The 15,830-nt window shown below is 52.5% G+C and overlaps 3 protein-coding genes across 6 annotated transcripts in view; 1 reads left to right on the forward strand and 2 right to left on the reverse strand.

The window, feature by feature from the left end:
- Window positions 1-15,830, reverse strand: part of LOC117903772 (chaoptin) — a 32,481-nt gene that overhangs the window by 15,178 nt on the left and 1,473 nt on the right. Inside the window, exons 2-6 of one of the 3 annotated variants that reach the window (XM_034816189.1) lie at window positions 15,339-15,601; window positions 4,835-7,769; window positions 3,857-4,422; window positions 2,375-3,057; window positions 290-532 (exon numbers count right to left, since the gene is read on the reverse strand). In XM_034816189.1, the coding sequence (XP_034672080.1) occupies window positions 502-532; window positions 2,375-3,057; window positions 3,857-4,422; window positions 4,835-7,769; window positions 15,339-15,601 (4,478 nt within the window). In that variant the 3' untranslated portion in view covers window positions 290-501. Of the gene's footprint in view, window positions 1-289; window positions 3,058-3,856; window positions 4,423-4,834; window positions 7,770-15,338; window positions 15,602-15,830 lie in introns of those variants that run through there. The other 2 variants (XM_034816188.1, XM_034816187.1) reach the window with 2 other exon arrangements.
- Window positions 12,558-13,303, reverse strand: LOC117903776. Its single transcript, XM_034816200.1, has one exon. The coding sequence runs from the start codon at window positions 13,240-13,242 to the stop codon at window positions 12,676-12,678; it is 567 nt and encodes a 188-aa protein (XP_034672091.1). The 5' UTR covers window positions 13,243-13,303; the 3' UTR covers window positions 12,558-12,675.
- LOC117903775 lies at window positions 13,498-14,412 on the forward strand. Of its 2 annotated transcripts, XM_034816199.1 has the most exons (3): window positions 13,499-13,675; window positions 13,733-14,191; window positions 14,253-14,411. In XM_034816199.1, exons 1-3 carry the CDS (start codon window positions 13,636-13,638, stop codon window positions 14,384-14,386), a joined length of 633 nt encoding a protein of 210 aa, XP_034672090.1. In that variant the 5' UTR covers window positions 13,499-13,635; the 3' UTR covers window positions 14,387-14,411. The 2 variants fall into 2 exon arrangements, with proteins under 2 accessions (XP_034672089.1, XP_034672090.1); XM_034816198.1 differs by having other exon boundaries at window positions 13,498-14,191; window positions 14,253-14,412.

Below are 15,830 nucleotides of genomic sequence, written 5' to 3' on the forward strand. Positions count from 1 at the left end.
AAGCGAAATGTTGTCGCAGCCAATAAATACAAATAAATAACTAAATGAAGTTTTCTTGTCATTTATTAATATTTTACTTTGTGTGTTGCTGCCGTACAATATTGGTTTCATTTGGTTTCTCAATTAATTACATTTATTGTATTTGTTGTATGCTTGTTTAAACTTTACTTTTACTTTTACCTCCACGTGTGCCTTCGACTTCGACTCTGCCTTGAATTCTGCCCTACAATTGAACTGGAGAGGAGACAAATTTGCAGCTCCCGCTACTCCTGGTGTGTGTGTGTGTGTGTGTGTGTGTGTGTTTGTGTGTGTGTGTTTTGTCGTAGAGCATAGGGAAAGCTTTCTTGTAATAGTATGATTTATTTGTTGTTTGCTTGGTTTTTATTTTCCTTTCTGCTGTTTGCTGTTTTCTTAAGTTCGACTTTTTGATTCTGATTTGCATTTTACGAGGAGTATTTGCTGTTGTTAGTGTTTGCTCTTAAGTTGTTCATGCATGCATACCTAGTAGTACCTATAGTTGCTATTGTATTTGCTTGCCCCTCGTTGTTGCTCTTGCGTTTTGCATATAACAATATTAAAATGTTTCAAAAGCACAAGAACACCCCGCACCCCGCACCCCGCACCACGCACCCAACACCGAACACTGAGCATACAGATTACACAGCTGGGCGGAGAAGGTCAAGAAATGCAACAGCATCCCGAAAGCATTATTCTGTAACTGCCATAGCCACAGCCACAGAACTGCCTCCTCCTGTCCATCTCTGGGGTAGAGTGCAGTCTCTCTCTCGGTGTGTGTTTGGGGGGGGGGAGAGCAACATTTCTGGCATTTTCTTGGGCTTTTGATTTAATTTCACTTAATTTACTAGAAATTCTTGAGCATTTACCTTACCTTCTTCTTGTCTTGTTATTGCATCAAGCTGTTCATTTCGCTTAACTTGGCCAAGTGCCACCCCCTGCACGACCTCCGTTCCCGACTAAAGCTTAATTTGTTAGTAAACTGGAAAACAATCCATAAACTGAAGAAACTCAACAGCATAGAGTAGTAGTAATAATCGTGTGTGCCTGCAACTCTTTGAGTTCGGGCCACACAATCATACGCAGACACGAGCACAAAGTGTGGGCTGTGCGGGCTGGCAGGGGGGTGGGCGCCTGCACTTATAATTAGTTTATTTAATAGTTAATTAGTTAATATTTTTGTTTATTCCAGCTCCTCCACACACTGATTTCCTTCTCTCCAGAACTTTTCCACTTATTGCGATGCTAGACAAAAAAAACACAGTTGAGAAAAAAAAGAACTCGCACACCACACGCACATTTTTCCACATTTTTCTCATACACTAAATCTAGCTCAAAAAAAAGGTGTGTGTGTTTTCCACTACATTTATATATATATATGTTTATATATATGTGTGTGTGTGTGTTTGTGTAGGGTGTATATTCTTATAGATAGTTATGGGATTTTGTTTGATTCTTGCCATCTGTAAATGGTATTTCCGATTACACATACAATTTCGCATCCCTGTGGAGGTTGTTCGCTCGCTCTGCATCCCCACATTTATTTACATTGAAAACTGTTTGCGGCTGCTCTCCACCTTTCCACTGCATTTTACCTTCGATTGCTCTACCTCCAATTGTCATAACTAACCGAACGTTGAACGCATCTTCATGATTATCACTAACCTAGATTCTCCTCCTCCACCTCCGCCTTCTACTCTCTGCTGGTTTGGGCTTTCATTTGGTTTTCCCTTTGCTTGAGAACCTTCTCCATTCTCTCTCTCTTATGCTAAGCCTTCTTATTTGTATGATTTCTGGATCCTATGTTGTATCCTAAGCATTTTATGTGTGCAGATCTCTCGTGAAGATCATCCAGGGGCATACTTAATGGACATCAATGAAAGGAAGGAAGAACAATGGTTGTACGTAAAACATTCTCGATTCATATATCTAAATTCTTGCACTCCTTTCGTTAGTTTCCAGAGGGAGTTTGGCTACCCTTTAAGGACTTCTTTGAGCCACCTAACACACACTCAAGTGGTTCGTGTTGAGCACCACTCCGGCTGCCATGTATCCCGCAATGCCGCCATTGTTCTGGCGTTGCTGTTGCGCCGCCTGCTGCTGCTGGTGTCCATGGTGTCCATGATGGCTGTGGTGTCCGCCTGCTGCTACCACTTGCGGCTCCACAACGAGTTGTGCGCCCCCGAGGGCCGCAATGGGGCTGCCCGCCTTGGCCATGGGCAGGGGCAGGGGCACGCCGCCAATGGGTGTGGTGGCCGTGGTCGTTGTCGTTCCGGTGCCGGTGCCAGTGCTCAGGCTGGTGCCGCTGATGTGGGCGCTGATGCCGCTGGGCACACTGGACATGTGCGTGGCACTGGACGTTGCCCCCGAAACGGCAGCCGAGACGGAGCCGGAGCCGGTGCCGGCAGCCGCACCACCGCTGCCACCGGCTGCCGTGCGGGTGAGCTCCTCGTTCGGGATGGAGAAGTGGCGGTAGGAGATGTACTCGGGCGGCAGAGCCGCCTGCCGCTTGGCGTTCTCGATGCGCTGCTTCTTCAGCTTCACGTAGCTCAGCACGGAGATCATCACGATGAAGACGATGATGCCCAGGCAGCAGCCCACAATCAGGCCCAGGCGCCGCGTAAGAATCGAGTGGATGAACCCGTTGCTGGACAGCCCGTTCTCGTCGGTGATCAGGCTGGGTGTGGAGTCGAGGGTCTGCACATCGGTGCAGGCCGAGATGTGGGAGTTCTTGAGCACCTCGTGCAGCACATGATCCGTCACAATGCTGTTCTCCATCAGCGACTCCTGCTGCAGTTGCTGCAACTGCTGCTGCTCGTGTCCGTACGGCGAGTACGACTCGGGCAGGGGCACGGACACGGCGCCCAAGGGCAGCTCCTCGTCCCGCGACGACTCGTTCGCGTGGAGTCTCTGCAGCGCATTGGCCAGCGGCTCCGAGAGCCAATTACCGCTGCCGATGACGCAGATGTGATAGCGCGTGTTGGGGCTCAGTCGTGTCAGCTTTGTGGAGCTGGCCGTGCCGTTCAGCCGCTTTCCGTGTATCTATGGAATAAATTGAGCAAGTTTCAAGATTGTTATTGTCATTCGCATCAGCCCCATGCCCCCATGCCATGTCCATGCCCCATCATCGTCATCAGTGCCGTCGATGCCCGTGTCGCTTTATTAAAAATGTTTTCCCTGCGGCTGGCGTTAGCCATTCCCCCTGGAGTACAGTGGTACGCAATGCTTCCGCTCGCTGCTGATGCTTCAAACTAAGAATGAATCTTGACTGAACCTTAAGTCCCACACTTTAATGACTCCCAACTGACTTTGACTCTTCGCTTACAGAATATTTGCATCAAAGTTTAAATTACTACAATTTAGTTCTTGCTGTGTTAGAATGTTTCCCCTAATTGGATTAAGTGTGGATACTTTATTGTCAAAGGCAATGGAACTTTTCGGCTGGTTGCTGTGTGCCCTAATCCCTAGCCCGATGAAAGGCTAATCAATTGCATTAACCTCAAAACAGTAGTGCGCCAGGAATGAAAACTTATGGGCCAGCTGTCCGTGTAACTTAATTATGAGTGCCATCAAAATGTTCATCCTTTGTGTCCACAGTGCCCACTGTATGGCTGTACTCTGCCGAAAGCCCAAATTAAATTTTGTGTGCAGAAAGTTGTGCACTTTATCGGCCAATCGAAGGCCCCACAGCTCTGCTGTCCTTTGCCCTGTCCTGCCCGTTGATTAAGCGTTTATTAAAAGAAAATTACGAGGATATCAGGACGCACAGGCCCACAGTTACGGCCATGAAATTGCTTTGAAATTTGCCAGTCGACGGGGGGGGGCGATGGGTAGAACTCACCTCATCCGTGGCCAGGGGGAAACGCTCCCTGTCCCTGTCCCTGTCTCTGTCCCTGTCCCGTCCATGCTCATCACGGTCCCTTGCCCTCTGCTGCTGCTCTTGATGTCGCTCCCGGTCGAAGTCCATGTCCCGGTCAGGGTCCAGCTCCCTGTCACCATTGCCATTGGCATCGCCATCCCGTTCGCGGTCGCGGTCACGGTCCGTTGGCCCGGGAACGAGGCCATCACCGGTGGCATGGTAAACAATTTCGAACCCATTGAGGCCCAAATGGTCGCGACTCTGCCAGGAGACGACCACCGAATAGGGCTGGATATCCTGTATAGCCATTTTGGGTATTAGCGGCGCATCGCAGAACTGCTGCGGCTCCATGCGGCCAAACACCTTGCCTCGCAGCTCCGTGGGGTGTTCGCACCTCAGATAATTGATGGCATCGCCACCGCCGATGCCGATGAGGCTGCCGCCGCCTGTGCCGCTGCCACCATTCGCCGTCGACAGGGACCATTTGCGATGATCCCGCAGCCATTCCCAGAGCTTTTGGGCATCGCAGCTGCAATGCAGTGGATTTTCTGTAACGAAACAAATTGGCCATGACAGCCGGCCAGCCGGTGGTCATTAAAAACGAATGAGTCCAAATAACAGGCCAGACATCGGACAGCAGACAGTAGACAGCAAATTCCATGAGATTTCAAAGTCTAAATTCCAAGGGGAAGTTTCTTAGCATGTGCCATGAAATCATTCAGTAACCGAGAGATATTTCTATTCTTAACATGAAGCAAAAAGTTTTGCTGGCCTTCAAGAAGATTTTGCGCTGCTGCAAGAAGGAGTTCTGCTCTTAGTTCCAACGGGAGGGAGTATGGAAAAGTGCTTGGGTTTTGAGGCCACAAGTGCCTTGAATGGTAAATGGAACACCTGATATGCAGAGCTAATTTTCTTCGTTATGAATTTGTAGTGGAAATATATTCACTCCCTTTTACTCACCCTCCAGCCTTAGTGTCTTCAGATTGGTCTCCAGCGGACGCAGCGGATCGAGGGGCACCAACTCAAAGTAGTTCTTGCGCAGATCCAAGAGGTGAAGTTTGCGCAGAAAGCGAAAGGCGTCGTTGGATAGAACGGTCATGCGGTTGCCCATGAGGAGCAGCTCAACGAGGCCGTGCAGGTTGCGGAAGGTTTTCTTGGAGACGCGATCCAGCTGGTTGAAGCTGAGATCGAGCGTTTGCATTTGGGCGAGATCGGGGCTGAACTCCTCGAGGTCCTTGAGGGTGTTGTGCGAGATGTTGAGGAGCCGGAGCAGGCGCAGGCCCTGCAGCCGCTCCTTGGGCAGCATTTCCAGCTCATTGATGCCAATGTCGAGGGTCAGCAGGTTGGTGAGGGAGCGGAAGGCACCGGGCGAGATGCGGGTGATGCGATTGTTGACCAGATGCAGGTGCTGCAGGCCCTGGAAGGCCTCAAAGTCCTTGGACGTGAGTATGGAGAGGTTCGTCTGGCAAATGTAGAGCTCCTTGAGGTACGGATACCGCTCCTCCTTCACCGTGTAGATCTTGTTGATGGGATTGCCGGTCAGATTGAGCCAGGACAGGCGCGGTATGGACACATCCGACAGCGCGGAGCTGGGTATCTGCAGGAAGCGATTGCTGGACAGATCCACGCGCTGCAGATTGATCGAGTGGCGCAGGAAGTTGGCGGGCAGCGAGAGCAGCAGGTTGCCGCTCAGATCCACGTTGTCCAGCTGCGTGAGGTTCACCGCATTGAAGCCGCTCAGCGAGTTGATTCTGTTGTCCCGCAGCACGAGCTGCCGCAGATTGAGCGTGCCCCGCAGCTTGAAGAAGTCGATGGACGTGAGGAGGTTGCGCGCCAGATCCAGCGTCTCCAGGGTGCTCAGGTTGTACAGGGCGATGTGGGGGAACTCCACCAGCTGGTTGCGGCACAGCCGCAGCTCCTTGAACACGTTCAGGCCGCTGAAAATGTTGCGGTTCATCTGCGTCAGTCGGTTGTCGCACAGATCGATCCGCACCAGATTGGTGTTGCGCGAGAAGAGCTGATCGGGTATGTGTCCCAGGCTGCAGTTGGCCATCGACAGGTGCTGCAGGGAGCGCAGCTTGTCGAACATGCCAGCCATGATGCCGCCCGATGCTGTGCCAATGCCCACGTGGCTGAAGTTGTTGTGCGACAAGTGAAGGCGCCGCAGGCCGGGCACGTCCAGCCGCTGGATGTCGGCGGGGCTCAGCTGGTTGCGCTCCAGATTCAGCTCGTTGAGGTTCTGCAGCGACTTGAAGGTGTGCTGCTCCAGCTTGCGCAGCGAAGTGTTGGCCAGCTGGAGTGTGGCCAGCGGCAGCTCGTCGAGGAAGACGTCGCGCGTCAGCTGCACCAGCGGATTGTGCGAGAGGTCCAGCGACTTGAGCTGCTTCAGTCGGTTGAAGGCGTACCCCTCGATGGCCTCGATCCAGTTGTGGGCCAGCGAGAGCTCCTCCAGGCTCTGCAGCGGGGCAAAGTAGTCGCGGCGCAGCTGCTTCAGATGATTGCCGCTCAGGTCGAGGAACTTCAGCTGCGTGAGGCTGGCGAAGGTGTCCTTCTCGATGTCCCGAATGCGATTGTCGCTCAGGTAGAGCCGCCCCAGCAGCGGCGTGTCCACGAAGAAGGAGCGCTCCACCTTGGTCAGCTGGTTGTCGCGCAGCCACATGATCTGGATGCGCTGCTGCTGGCGGAAGGTGCGCTGGTGCACCTTGTGCAGATAGTTCGCCTCCAGCTGGATGGAGAGCAGCGAGGAGTTCTGCTCGGGGAAGATGTCCTCGAGCACCGTCAGCTGATTGTCCTGCAGATTGATGTGCTGCATGCTGGTCAGCGTGTGGAACGCACCCGGCTCGATGTCCTCGATGTTGTTCTTTTGGATGTGCAGCTCCTGGAGCGACGGCAGCGGCTCAAAGACGCCCTTGCGCACGCGCCGTATCCGATTGTTGTGCAGCCGCACCTCGCGCAGCTGCTCCAGCTTGCGGAACATGCCGATCTCCAGGTCCTGGATCTCGTTGTTGTCCAGCGAGAGCGAGGACAGGCGCACGCACTTGTCGAACAGCGTCACGGGCACCAGCGGAATGAAGTTGGAGCGCAGATACAGATGGTCCAGGTTGGAGAGCGTGCTGAATACATTCGGATCGATGTGCGCGATGGCGTTCGCCTCCAGGTAGATCACGTCCACATTGGTCGAGTTGGTGAACGCATCTGCCGGCAGCTCCAGGATGTTGTTCTCCGACAGGAAGACCTCGCGCAGCTGCGGCAGGTTCGAGAAGACCCCACTGATGGCATGGATGTGGTTGTGGCTGAGGTCCACCGTCTGCAGCCGCTTGTTGCGGTCAAACACCTTCGGGTCGAGGGCGATGATGCGGTTGTGCGACATGTCCAGCGACATCAGCTCCTTGAGGCTCTTGAAGGCCTCCGGCTGCACGAGCTCGATCTGGTTCGCGTAGAAGGAGAGCGTCTTCAGCTGCGGAAAGGCCCGGAAGCAGTCGTGCACGATTTCCCCGAACTGGTTCGAGCTGAGGTCCAGAAAGATCAGCGATGGCAGCTGCAGGGCGGCCGCCGCCGATGCAGCCGCCGAGGCATTGTTCGTCGCCAGCTGAATGTCGCCGTAGAAGCTCGCGATGCGGTTGCTCGACAGCCGCAGGACACGCAGGTGGTCCAGCTTGCGCAGCGCCATCATCGGGAACGTGCGCAGCCCGTTCTCGGACACGTCGATCTCCTGCAGGCACTCCTCGAGGCCGGCGAACGCGTGCTCCGGCATGCCCTGCAGCCGGTTGCCCTTCAGATTAAGCTTCGATATGCGCAGCCCATAGAAGCTGTAGTCCTCGATCCGCACGATCTCGTTGTAATCAAAGTCCAGCGCCGTCAGCTTCTGCATCGAGCTCAGCGCCCGCGACGGCATCTGCAATACAAAAAAAAACAACAACGGAAATGTTATGGAAATGACCGCATGGATGGATGGAAGACTGCCACGAAAACTGTACTTTGATTTAGTTAAACGAAATGCAACTGCAACTGCCTTCGACATGTACACATAATTATGATACACACAAATATTATAATAAACAATTAACAATTGCCTCAGCGGGCGACCGGCGCGCGCAGATTTGTTTTCGTTGTCCATGGCGTCCATTGGTAGCTTTCCAGTCGCCAGTCACACGACTGCGCATTGGACATTCACATGGAGCCGAACGCTTTCCATTATCGATAATCGATGGTCGACTTTAAGAACAGCTGATTGTGCTCGGTGAACCACAAACAATTGAAAACAAACAAACAAAGCAAAAATAAACCGAAATGAGCGCTTGAAGTCACGTGTCGTGTTCCTTGCAGCCGGGGCGACCATCTCCTCCATTGCCATAACTGAGTGATTATTCTACAGGTGGAACACCGCATGCCTGATCTGTGCCACATGGACTGAACGGATACATCTGTGGCTGTCGCTGTCGCCGCCTGACTTTAAGTGGTATTACGTATGCCACCCAACACCTGGCAGCAGCTGTGCCATTTGTTTCCTTGCTCTGCTTTCGCTGGGCGCTGCCTTTGTGCTGGTGCGACTGGATTGTGCCTTTTGTTGCCCGCTAAATCTGTAATTAAAACACACCGCCATTGTGCAGCAGTCCCATGGGCAATCCATGCAGCATGCCAGTTAAAAATCAGTCCCAACCTCCCTCACAGGCACCGCACCCGAAGCTCCCGAGCAGTGGGTGCATCCGCCCTTGGTTTGTGGCGCGTGTTTGTTCACCTGTTTTGACCGTTTCGCCTGTTTGCCAATGCCGCGAAATTGCTTTTGATGCCAATCACCGAAAACTATGCACAGGTTGCACATCTGGCCAGAGCAGAGTGGCAGCGGTGGCAAGCGGTGCTACTTCTGCCTGCGCGTTGCCTGCATATTTGTCCGAAGTCCACAAGTGATTCCAAGTCAACCAAGAATATATACTCCAATTTAATTCCCGAGCTGCCGATGCAGTTATTGAATTTGAATATGGTTTTCGGCTATTATTAATACTTCCCCCATTCACATTCACTTGCAGACTGCCGGAACTCACTCCACAATTATGGAACGAATCGAGGCACAAGAGTCAAAGAGGTAGCACTTCCATGGAACACGGAACGCCTTCGAAAGTTAAGCAGAACTATTTCCCAGATGTGTGTTTTTGTTTATTGAATGTAACATCATTTACAGAGTCATTTACATTGAAGGGCTTGTGTCAATTTTTCGGGGTCACAGCAAATGTCAAGATCATAACTACGAGCCATGGATCTGCAATGGATGTATGACGAATGGGTGACTGGCTGGGGAATTGCTTGCTTCCGGGTATCTGATATCGATTCGGAGTATGGTTGGAATGGAATGACAGCGATTCCTATTGGGTGTCTTGATTGGCATTACCGGAGATGGAGGAGTGTGGAAAAAGCTCTTGCAGCCTTTTACCTGTTACTCTTAAAATCTTGCTAGCGTCCAGGTAATCGGCGATTGCTTCTTTATTTATTGCTGGACAGGATAAGGATGCGAGGAGACAAGGATCCGCTAGTTGCATGGTTACAGATTGGAGTGGAAAAACGCTCACCATTGTTACAGTGATTCATGAAACTCTCGACACTTGCTCTGTGTACAGACTGGGGATACATCACCGCATTGTCAGTGTTCTCCAGCATGGGCACTAAGAGAGGCTGCTGATTCTGCGGGTTGGGCTCGCCCAGACCCGTCACCGGCAAGTGCGCGGAGGAGGGACTATCCGTAGTGACTGGGTTAGTGCGTGGACTGGGATTTGATGGTGTGATAGGCGAATAGACGGGTCTAGGTGGGGTCCGCAGATCACTGCTCGAAGGCGACACAAGGCTTTCTGGACGGGATAAGGATGCGAGGAGACAAGGATCCGCTAGTTTCATGGTTACAGGGATGAGTGGAGAAACGCTCACCATTGTCACTGCGATTCTTGATATCCAGTCCCATCACCGGCAGATTTGCTGAAGTGATAGGCGAATAGACCGGCCCAGGTGGTCTCCAGAGAACACTTGTCGAAGGCGCCAAGACAGGCTGCAGATTCTGCGGGTTGGGCTCGCCCAGTCCCATCACCGGCAGATTTTCTGAAGTGATAGGCGAATAGACCGGCCCAGGTGGTCTCCAGAGAACACTTTTCAAAGGGGCCAAGAGAGGCTTCAGATTCTGAGGAGTTGCTGTGCCTGGAGACTGGGGATACATCGCCGCATTGTCAGTGTTCTCCAGTTTGGGCACCAAGAGCGGCTGCAGATTCTGCGGGTTGGGCTCGCCCAGTCCCATCACCGGCAAGTGCGCGGAGGAGGGACTATCCGTAGTGACTGGGTTAGTGCGTGGACTGGGATTTGATGGTGTGATAGGCGAATAGACGGGTCTAGGTGGGGTCCGCAGATCACTGCTCGAAGGCGACACAAGGCTTTCTGGACGGGATAAGGATGCGAGGAGACAAGGATCCGCTAGTTTCATGGTTACAGGGATGAGTGGAGAAACGCTCACCATTGTCACTGCGATTCTTGATATCCAGTCCCATCACCGGCAGATTTGCTGAAGTGATAGGCGAATAGACCGGCCCAGGTGGTCTCCAGAGAACACTTGTCGAAGGCGCCAAGACAGGCTGCAGATTCTGCGGGTTGGGCTCGCCCAGTCCCATCACCGGCAGATTTTCTGAAGTGATAGGCGAATAGACCGGCCCAGGTGGTCTCCAGAGAACACTTTTCAAAGGGGCCGAGAGAGGCTGCAGATTCTGAGGAGTTGCTGTGCCTGGAGACTGGGGATACATCGCCGCATTGTCAGTGTTCTCCAGTTTGGGCACCAAGAGAGGCTGCGGGTTCTGCGGGTTGGGTCCCATCACCGGCAAGTGCGTGGAGGAGGGTCCGCCCGTAGTGACTGGGTTAGTGCGTCGACTGCGCTTTGGTGGTGTGATAGGCGAATAGGCGGCCCTATGTCGAGACTGGCGAACACTCATACTCGAAGGCGATACACCACGGCGACGCATGGGCGATCGGGAACGTTCACGTCTATTCCGGCTTGAACTGTGGTGGGACGAAGGCGATACACCACGCCGACGCATGGGCGATCGGGAACGCTCACGTCTATTCCGGCTTGAACTGCGGTGGGACGATCGGAAACGTTGCCTGCGGCTGTCATCACGATTAGAACGATGTGCACGCGGTGAACGCGGAGCGTAGCGACTATGCCTATCCTGGCTCGGTTTCTTACGGAGCGGCGACACCACAATAAACGTGTCACCGAATTTGCAACCGCTCATGTGCTTGACGGCCCGTGCGCAGTCGCTTGGGCAGACGTAGTGCACAAAGGCAAAGCCACGTCCCTGGGGTTTGATGGGGTGTCGGTCGGAGGGAAAATCGACCGTTCTGATCTTCCCGAAATGCCCAAAGATCTGGCCGATGTCCTCCTTCTTGACAAGTGGGCTCAGGTTGCCAATGTAGATCTTCACCGACTCCAATGGAACCGAGGATACGTTAGCCGTGTGGACACAGGGGGACCGGCACCGTTGACGTTCGAGAGTGGCCCAGTGGAATTTAAACCCCATCTGATTGACTATGCGCAGCGGATCTACGGCTCTGGTTGCTTCCGGTGCTTCCTTCTTTACCTCTGGATATTTGATCAACTTTGGCCACTGCCAGCCTGCGGCATTCGTCTTCGGGATGTCCTGCGTATATCCAAATGTGTACACAAAAGCACAACTAAATGGCTAGTAGCTACTTACCAATTCATCAATATTCCCAACTAGCTTTTGCTTTATTTTAATTGTTGAACTGTCTGATTCTGTCTCGGTTTGCGTCTCTACACTGCACAGCGTGCCTGAGATAGCTTCGAAGTTTTTGCTGAGTGGTGATTGCCGTTTAGGAATGGCGTTCATTGGGAGTGAATAAACTCGTTCTACTTACGTTGAGCACGTCTTACGCCGGCATGCGTGAAGGTGGACATTTTCCGAGTCAACAAACCCAACATGTTCGCACTTTTGTGGTTTGGTGTCTTGAGTTTGATCCTCATCCTCGTCGGACGACAAAATTTTACGACTGTATTCTTTAGACATATTTAATTTTTTTTTCACTTCACTCTCTGAATTATGCTGACACAATGACAATGTGCTCCCAGCTCTACGCTTTTTATAGTCGAAAAATGAGTTCTGTGGTTGCCATATGTGGCAGATAATTCCTTGGTATTTTTTTGTGTTGCAAGAGAATGGCAAAACTTATTAGTGTGGTTTCATTTTCTGTGCTTTCTGTGATGTGATTTTGATTCCTTTGGTTTCACTTAATGTCCGCTGTGTGGCGCTTGTGGGTGGGAAATTACAGAAGGGAAATGGGAAAATTTCAGGGGCGGTGCTGGGGGCAGGCGGCAGTGTCACCTGACAGTGGGGCCGAAGCGAATTACGGCCTTTTAATTAATGTACTGACACGGAAATTTATGGCAGTCGATTTTAATTTATTGAACCTCTGCGACGTGGCGCCGTTTGGCGCCTTGGAAGCGCGTACCGTCCCGGCCCTTCCACGATTCAGCCGAAATTTATGGCCAAGTCATTGCCCGACTGGCCAGAAGTGCACAAGAGGCTGCCGTGGAGGAGCCGTAGAGCGGAAAAATGTGCGAAAAAGAGGAGAAAATGGTCTGCCATAAAATGATATTTATTTTTATTGTTGGCACATTATGAAATATTTATGGACATTTTGAATTTGAAAGACAGTGAACAGCGAATACAACAGAAAAAAAAAGTAGGTTACGGATTCTCGGGGTTTCAGCCACAGATTGGGGAGTGGGAGTGGGAGGAGGAGGAGTCTGGAGTCTAATCCTTGTCGATGATGGTACGGGTGCGGCATCTGCGGCCACCCTCGCCCTGGATGATGCCGCTGCAGCGCCACTGCTCGGTGCGGATCCATTGGTTGGTGGGCTTCCTGGAGCAGTTCCTGCGCCTGGCCTCGCAGCGGCTCTGGACGCTGCAGCCACCCTGTCGGTCCGTCCAGCAGCCGGCCACCTTGTCCTCCAGGCACCTTCGCTGGCGGCACTCCCTCACGCGCTTGCCATCGTGGCTGACCGGCGACGGTGTGCGCAGACGGGGAGCACATCGGCCCGAGGTGCCGCTGCCTCCGAGGATGTTGCGGCACCGCGTGACACAAGTCTGCTTCACCGGCTCCAGGCCATTGTCGCGCCGCGCGCAGTTCTTCTCGCGCAGCCGGCAGGCCAGCAGCTTGGTGCACGTGTTGGTGCGGCTGTCACGTATGCAGACTGTCTGGCGGCTCAGCAGATCCTTCTGGTTGCAGCGGCCGGCGCAGGGCGGACGACGGCGGCCGCCATCGGCCTCAATGGCCGCCACGAGGACAACGAGCACCAGAAGAACGCAAAACTTGGACATGGCTGCGATTGGATGCAATTCTCTTCTCAACGGACTGCAGAGGAGTGATGCCTGTTTGCACGCCGAGCCGCCTATTTATGGAGTCCACAGAATAAACCCCCAAAAATGGATATTCAATGCGCGGCATCTGTTCTGTTGTTTTCGGTAAACAATACGCAGAACAAAGGGCGTATCCAGCGGTAATATGCGACAGATCTACACGCACTCAAGTGTCACAATTGACAATGTAGAGAATCAGTTTAATAAAATTCCCAAAGTGTAAACAATTTCTGAAATCACACGGGAGGAAGTATCAGCCACGACACGAAACTGAAAGCCAGACAAAAAAGTTGCATTTGCTGTAATCGATATAAATGAACAGAGGAGCGCGAGGAGTTCACGCACAGCTTCAAGATGCATAGCCAGTGGCAGTGTCTCATGGTCACGGCCTTCGGTGAGTGGCCCCACCAAAGGGGTGCACAAATTAACCAAGCAATAACTTTCCCCACAGCACTGTTCCTGCTGGTAAGCAGCAGCAGCAGCAGCAGCACCGCCAACAGCTCCGAGAGCAGCAACAGCACCACAACCACCAGCAGCAGCACCACTGTTAGGACGTCCATCTGCTTGCTGCCACCCGTGTGCATGCACAACAGTCCGCGTGTCTGCGGCAGGTTTCCCGATGGCAAGTGCCAGCGCTTCAACAACATCTGCCACCTGCTGGAGGCGCATCACAATGGGAAGCCTGCCGCTGTGCGGCACGTGCCTGTGCGGGAGTGCCGCTTTGTCGCCGGCGTGGGGCACTTGTACAGACGCCCCTGCAACGACGGCTGTCCCGGCCGGCGCGTCAACTGCAAGCGCACGCCCCACACGGCGGAGATTTGCGTGCGCACCAACAACCAAAAGGAGTGCCAGCTGCTGGCCAATGTCTGCCAGCTGCGCCACCAGAACTGCCAGGACACGCCGCGACACAGTGAGTGATCCGATTGGCAGGATCTGCTCCATCTAATCTCTAACCAACAAACTCTTTGCAGACTGGCATCGCACGGACAAACGTCGCTGTGGTGCGGCCAGGGTCAGCGATAGCCCCAGGCCCTGCCTGCCCATACGCGAAGCACCAAAAGCTGTTACCCACGAACAGGCAGAGGATGAGGAGCAGAATAAGTGATGCTGATATCGGTTCTTTATAGAGTATAAATTATAAAGTATTCTTTAGTTTTCGGACAGCTTTACCTTTAATTTAAACAGCTTTCAACTCTTGTCATGAAGACTCTTGTGGCAGGGGCTGTGGCTAGCCTGTGGCCTTGACTGTTCCATAAATATGCGGGGCATTCCCTGAGCTTATTCCTTGTTTAATATCTCTTATCTTCGGTTTCATATGTATGTTGTGCCTTGGCTTGCCTTTTATTTCGGAGCTACCTTAGCAGCTTTTTTGGAGCACTCGTCACTCCCTCTGTGCCGTGCTTTTCTTTCTGGATTTTCCGGGTTTCCGGCTGGCCGCCTTTCGCCTGCAAATTATTTTATTGAACGCAATTGTTTCTGGCTTTGGCTCGTTTGTTATTTTGCGCGGCGGCAAATTACTTTTTATGGCTGGCGGCGGGCGCTGCCGCTGCCGCTGCCCCGCTGCCACATGCCACTTGCCCCTGTTGAATGCTGGATGGGCCTAGACTCGCAGCGCCTGGGCATGCCGTTGTGGCGGCTGTTTTTCCAAATTTAATGGCTTAGAAAGCCATTTGCATTTTTCCTTCTCTTATTTTTTTTGGTTTTCCCAACTTTGTTGGTAAGTATTTGGCGCCGTATGTTGCCACCGCTCCTGCGGTGCCGTTGAAGCGAACTAATTAGCTGGGCTGGCAACGCTGTGGCCGCGACTCTGTGGTCTGGCAACGCTGCCGAACTCTCTCTCTCTCACTCTGATATTCACCGCCCGAAAGTATGCAATGTAAGTGCATGTAAAGCACATGTAGAAATTATATAAAAAATATACACTCAGCGCCTATTGAAGGGCAATTCGTAATCAGCACTCAAAACCCGTTAATTTGAGCTTCAACAAATATTTGTTTACCGATTTAGACAACAAAAATGATTGAATAACTCAAGTATAGGTCTGTTTGGGCACTCACCTGCGTCAATTTGCCATTCACGATGCTGAGAGACTCGAGGCTGGAGCGCACGTTCCGCAGGCTGTTGTCCTTGAGGGCCTCCAGGTGGGAGTGGGAGAACTGCAAGTGGCGAATGTGAACGCCCGGCTGGAAGACGTCCTGCGACAGTGACGTGACGGAGCGATCAAAGTCGTAAATGGACAGCGAGTGGATCGGCGCCGAGATCCGCTCTAGGGTCGAGCGCAGCGACAGCGCCGTCGTTCCGGGGCACTCCAGGAAGAGTCCTGCAGAAACAAAAGCGAAAATATAAATATTCACGTGCTAATGCCATAATGGGTAGACATTTGTGCCCCCGTCACGTGTCCCTTAAAGTGTCCCTCCAAGGCATCTGTCCAGTGCTGTTCGTGTCCGTCTCCGTCTCTGTCTGAATCTCTGTGTAAGTCTCCTGTCCTCATTATGCAATGTAATGTATATTATTATTCTTGACATATTCGTCCACCCCTCGGCCTCTGT

The sequence above is a fragment of the Drosophila subobscura genome, chromosome A (genome assembly GCF_008121235.1).
Source record: "Drosophila subobscura isolate 14011-0131.10 chromosome A, UCBerk_Dsub_1.0, whole genome shotgun sequence".
In the NCBI taxonomy this organism is placed as follows: Eukaryota; Metazoa; Arthropoda; class Insecta; order Diptera; family Drosophilidae; genus Drosophila; species Drosophila subobscura.

Excerpts from the sequence above, each read along its gene's own strand:
- LOC117903775 (XM_034816198.1), top strand. The coding sequence starts at position 13,636 with ATGCATAGCCAGTGGCAGTGTCTCATGGTCACGGCCTTCGGTGAGTGG. Across the intron at positions 14,192-14,252 it reads CCAGGACACGCCGCGACACA|ACTGGCATCGCACGGACAAA; the intron begins GTGAGTGATCCG and ends AACTCTTTGCAG.
- LOC117903776 (XM_034816200.1), bottom strand. The coding sequence starts at position 13,242 with ATGTCCAAGTTTTGCGTTCTTCTGGTGCTCGTTGTCCTCGTGGCGGCC.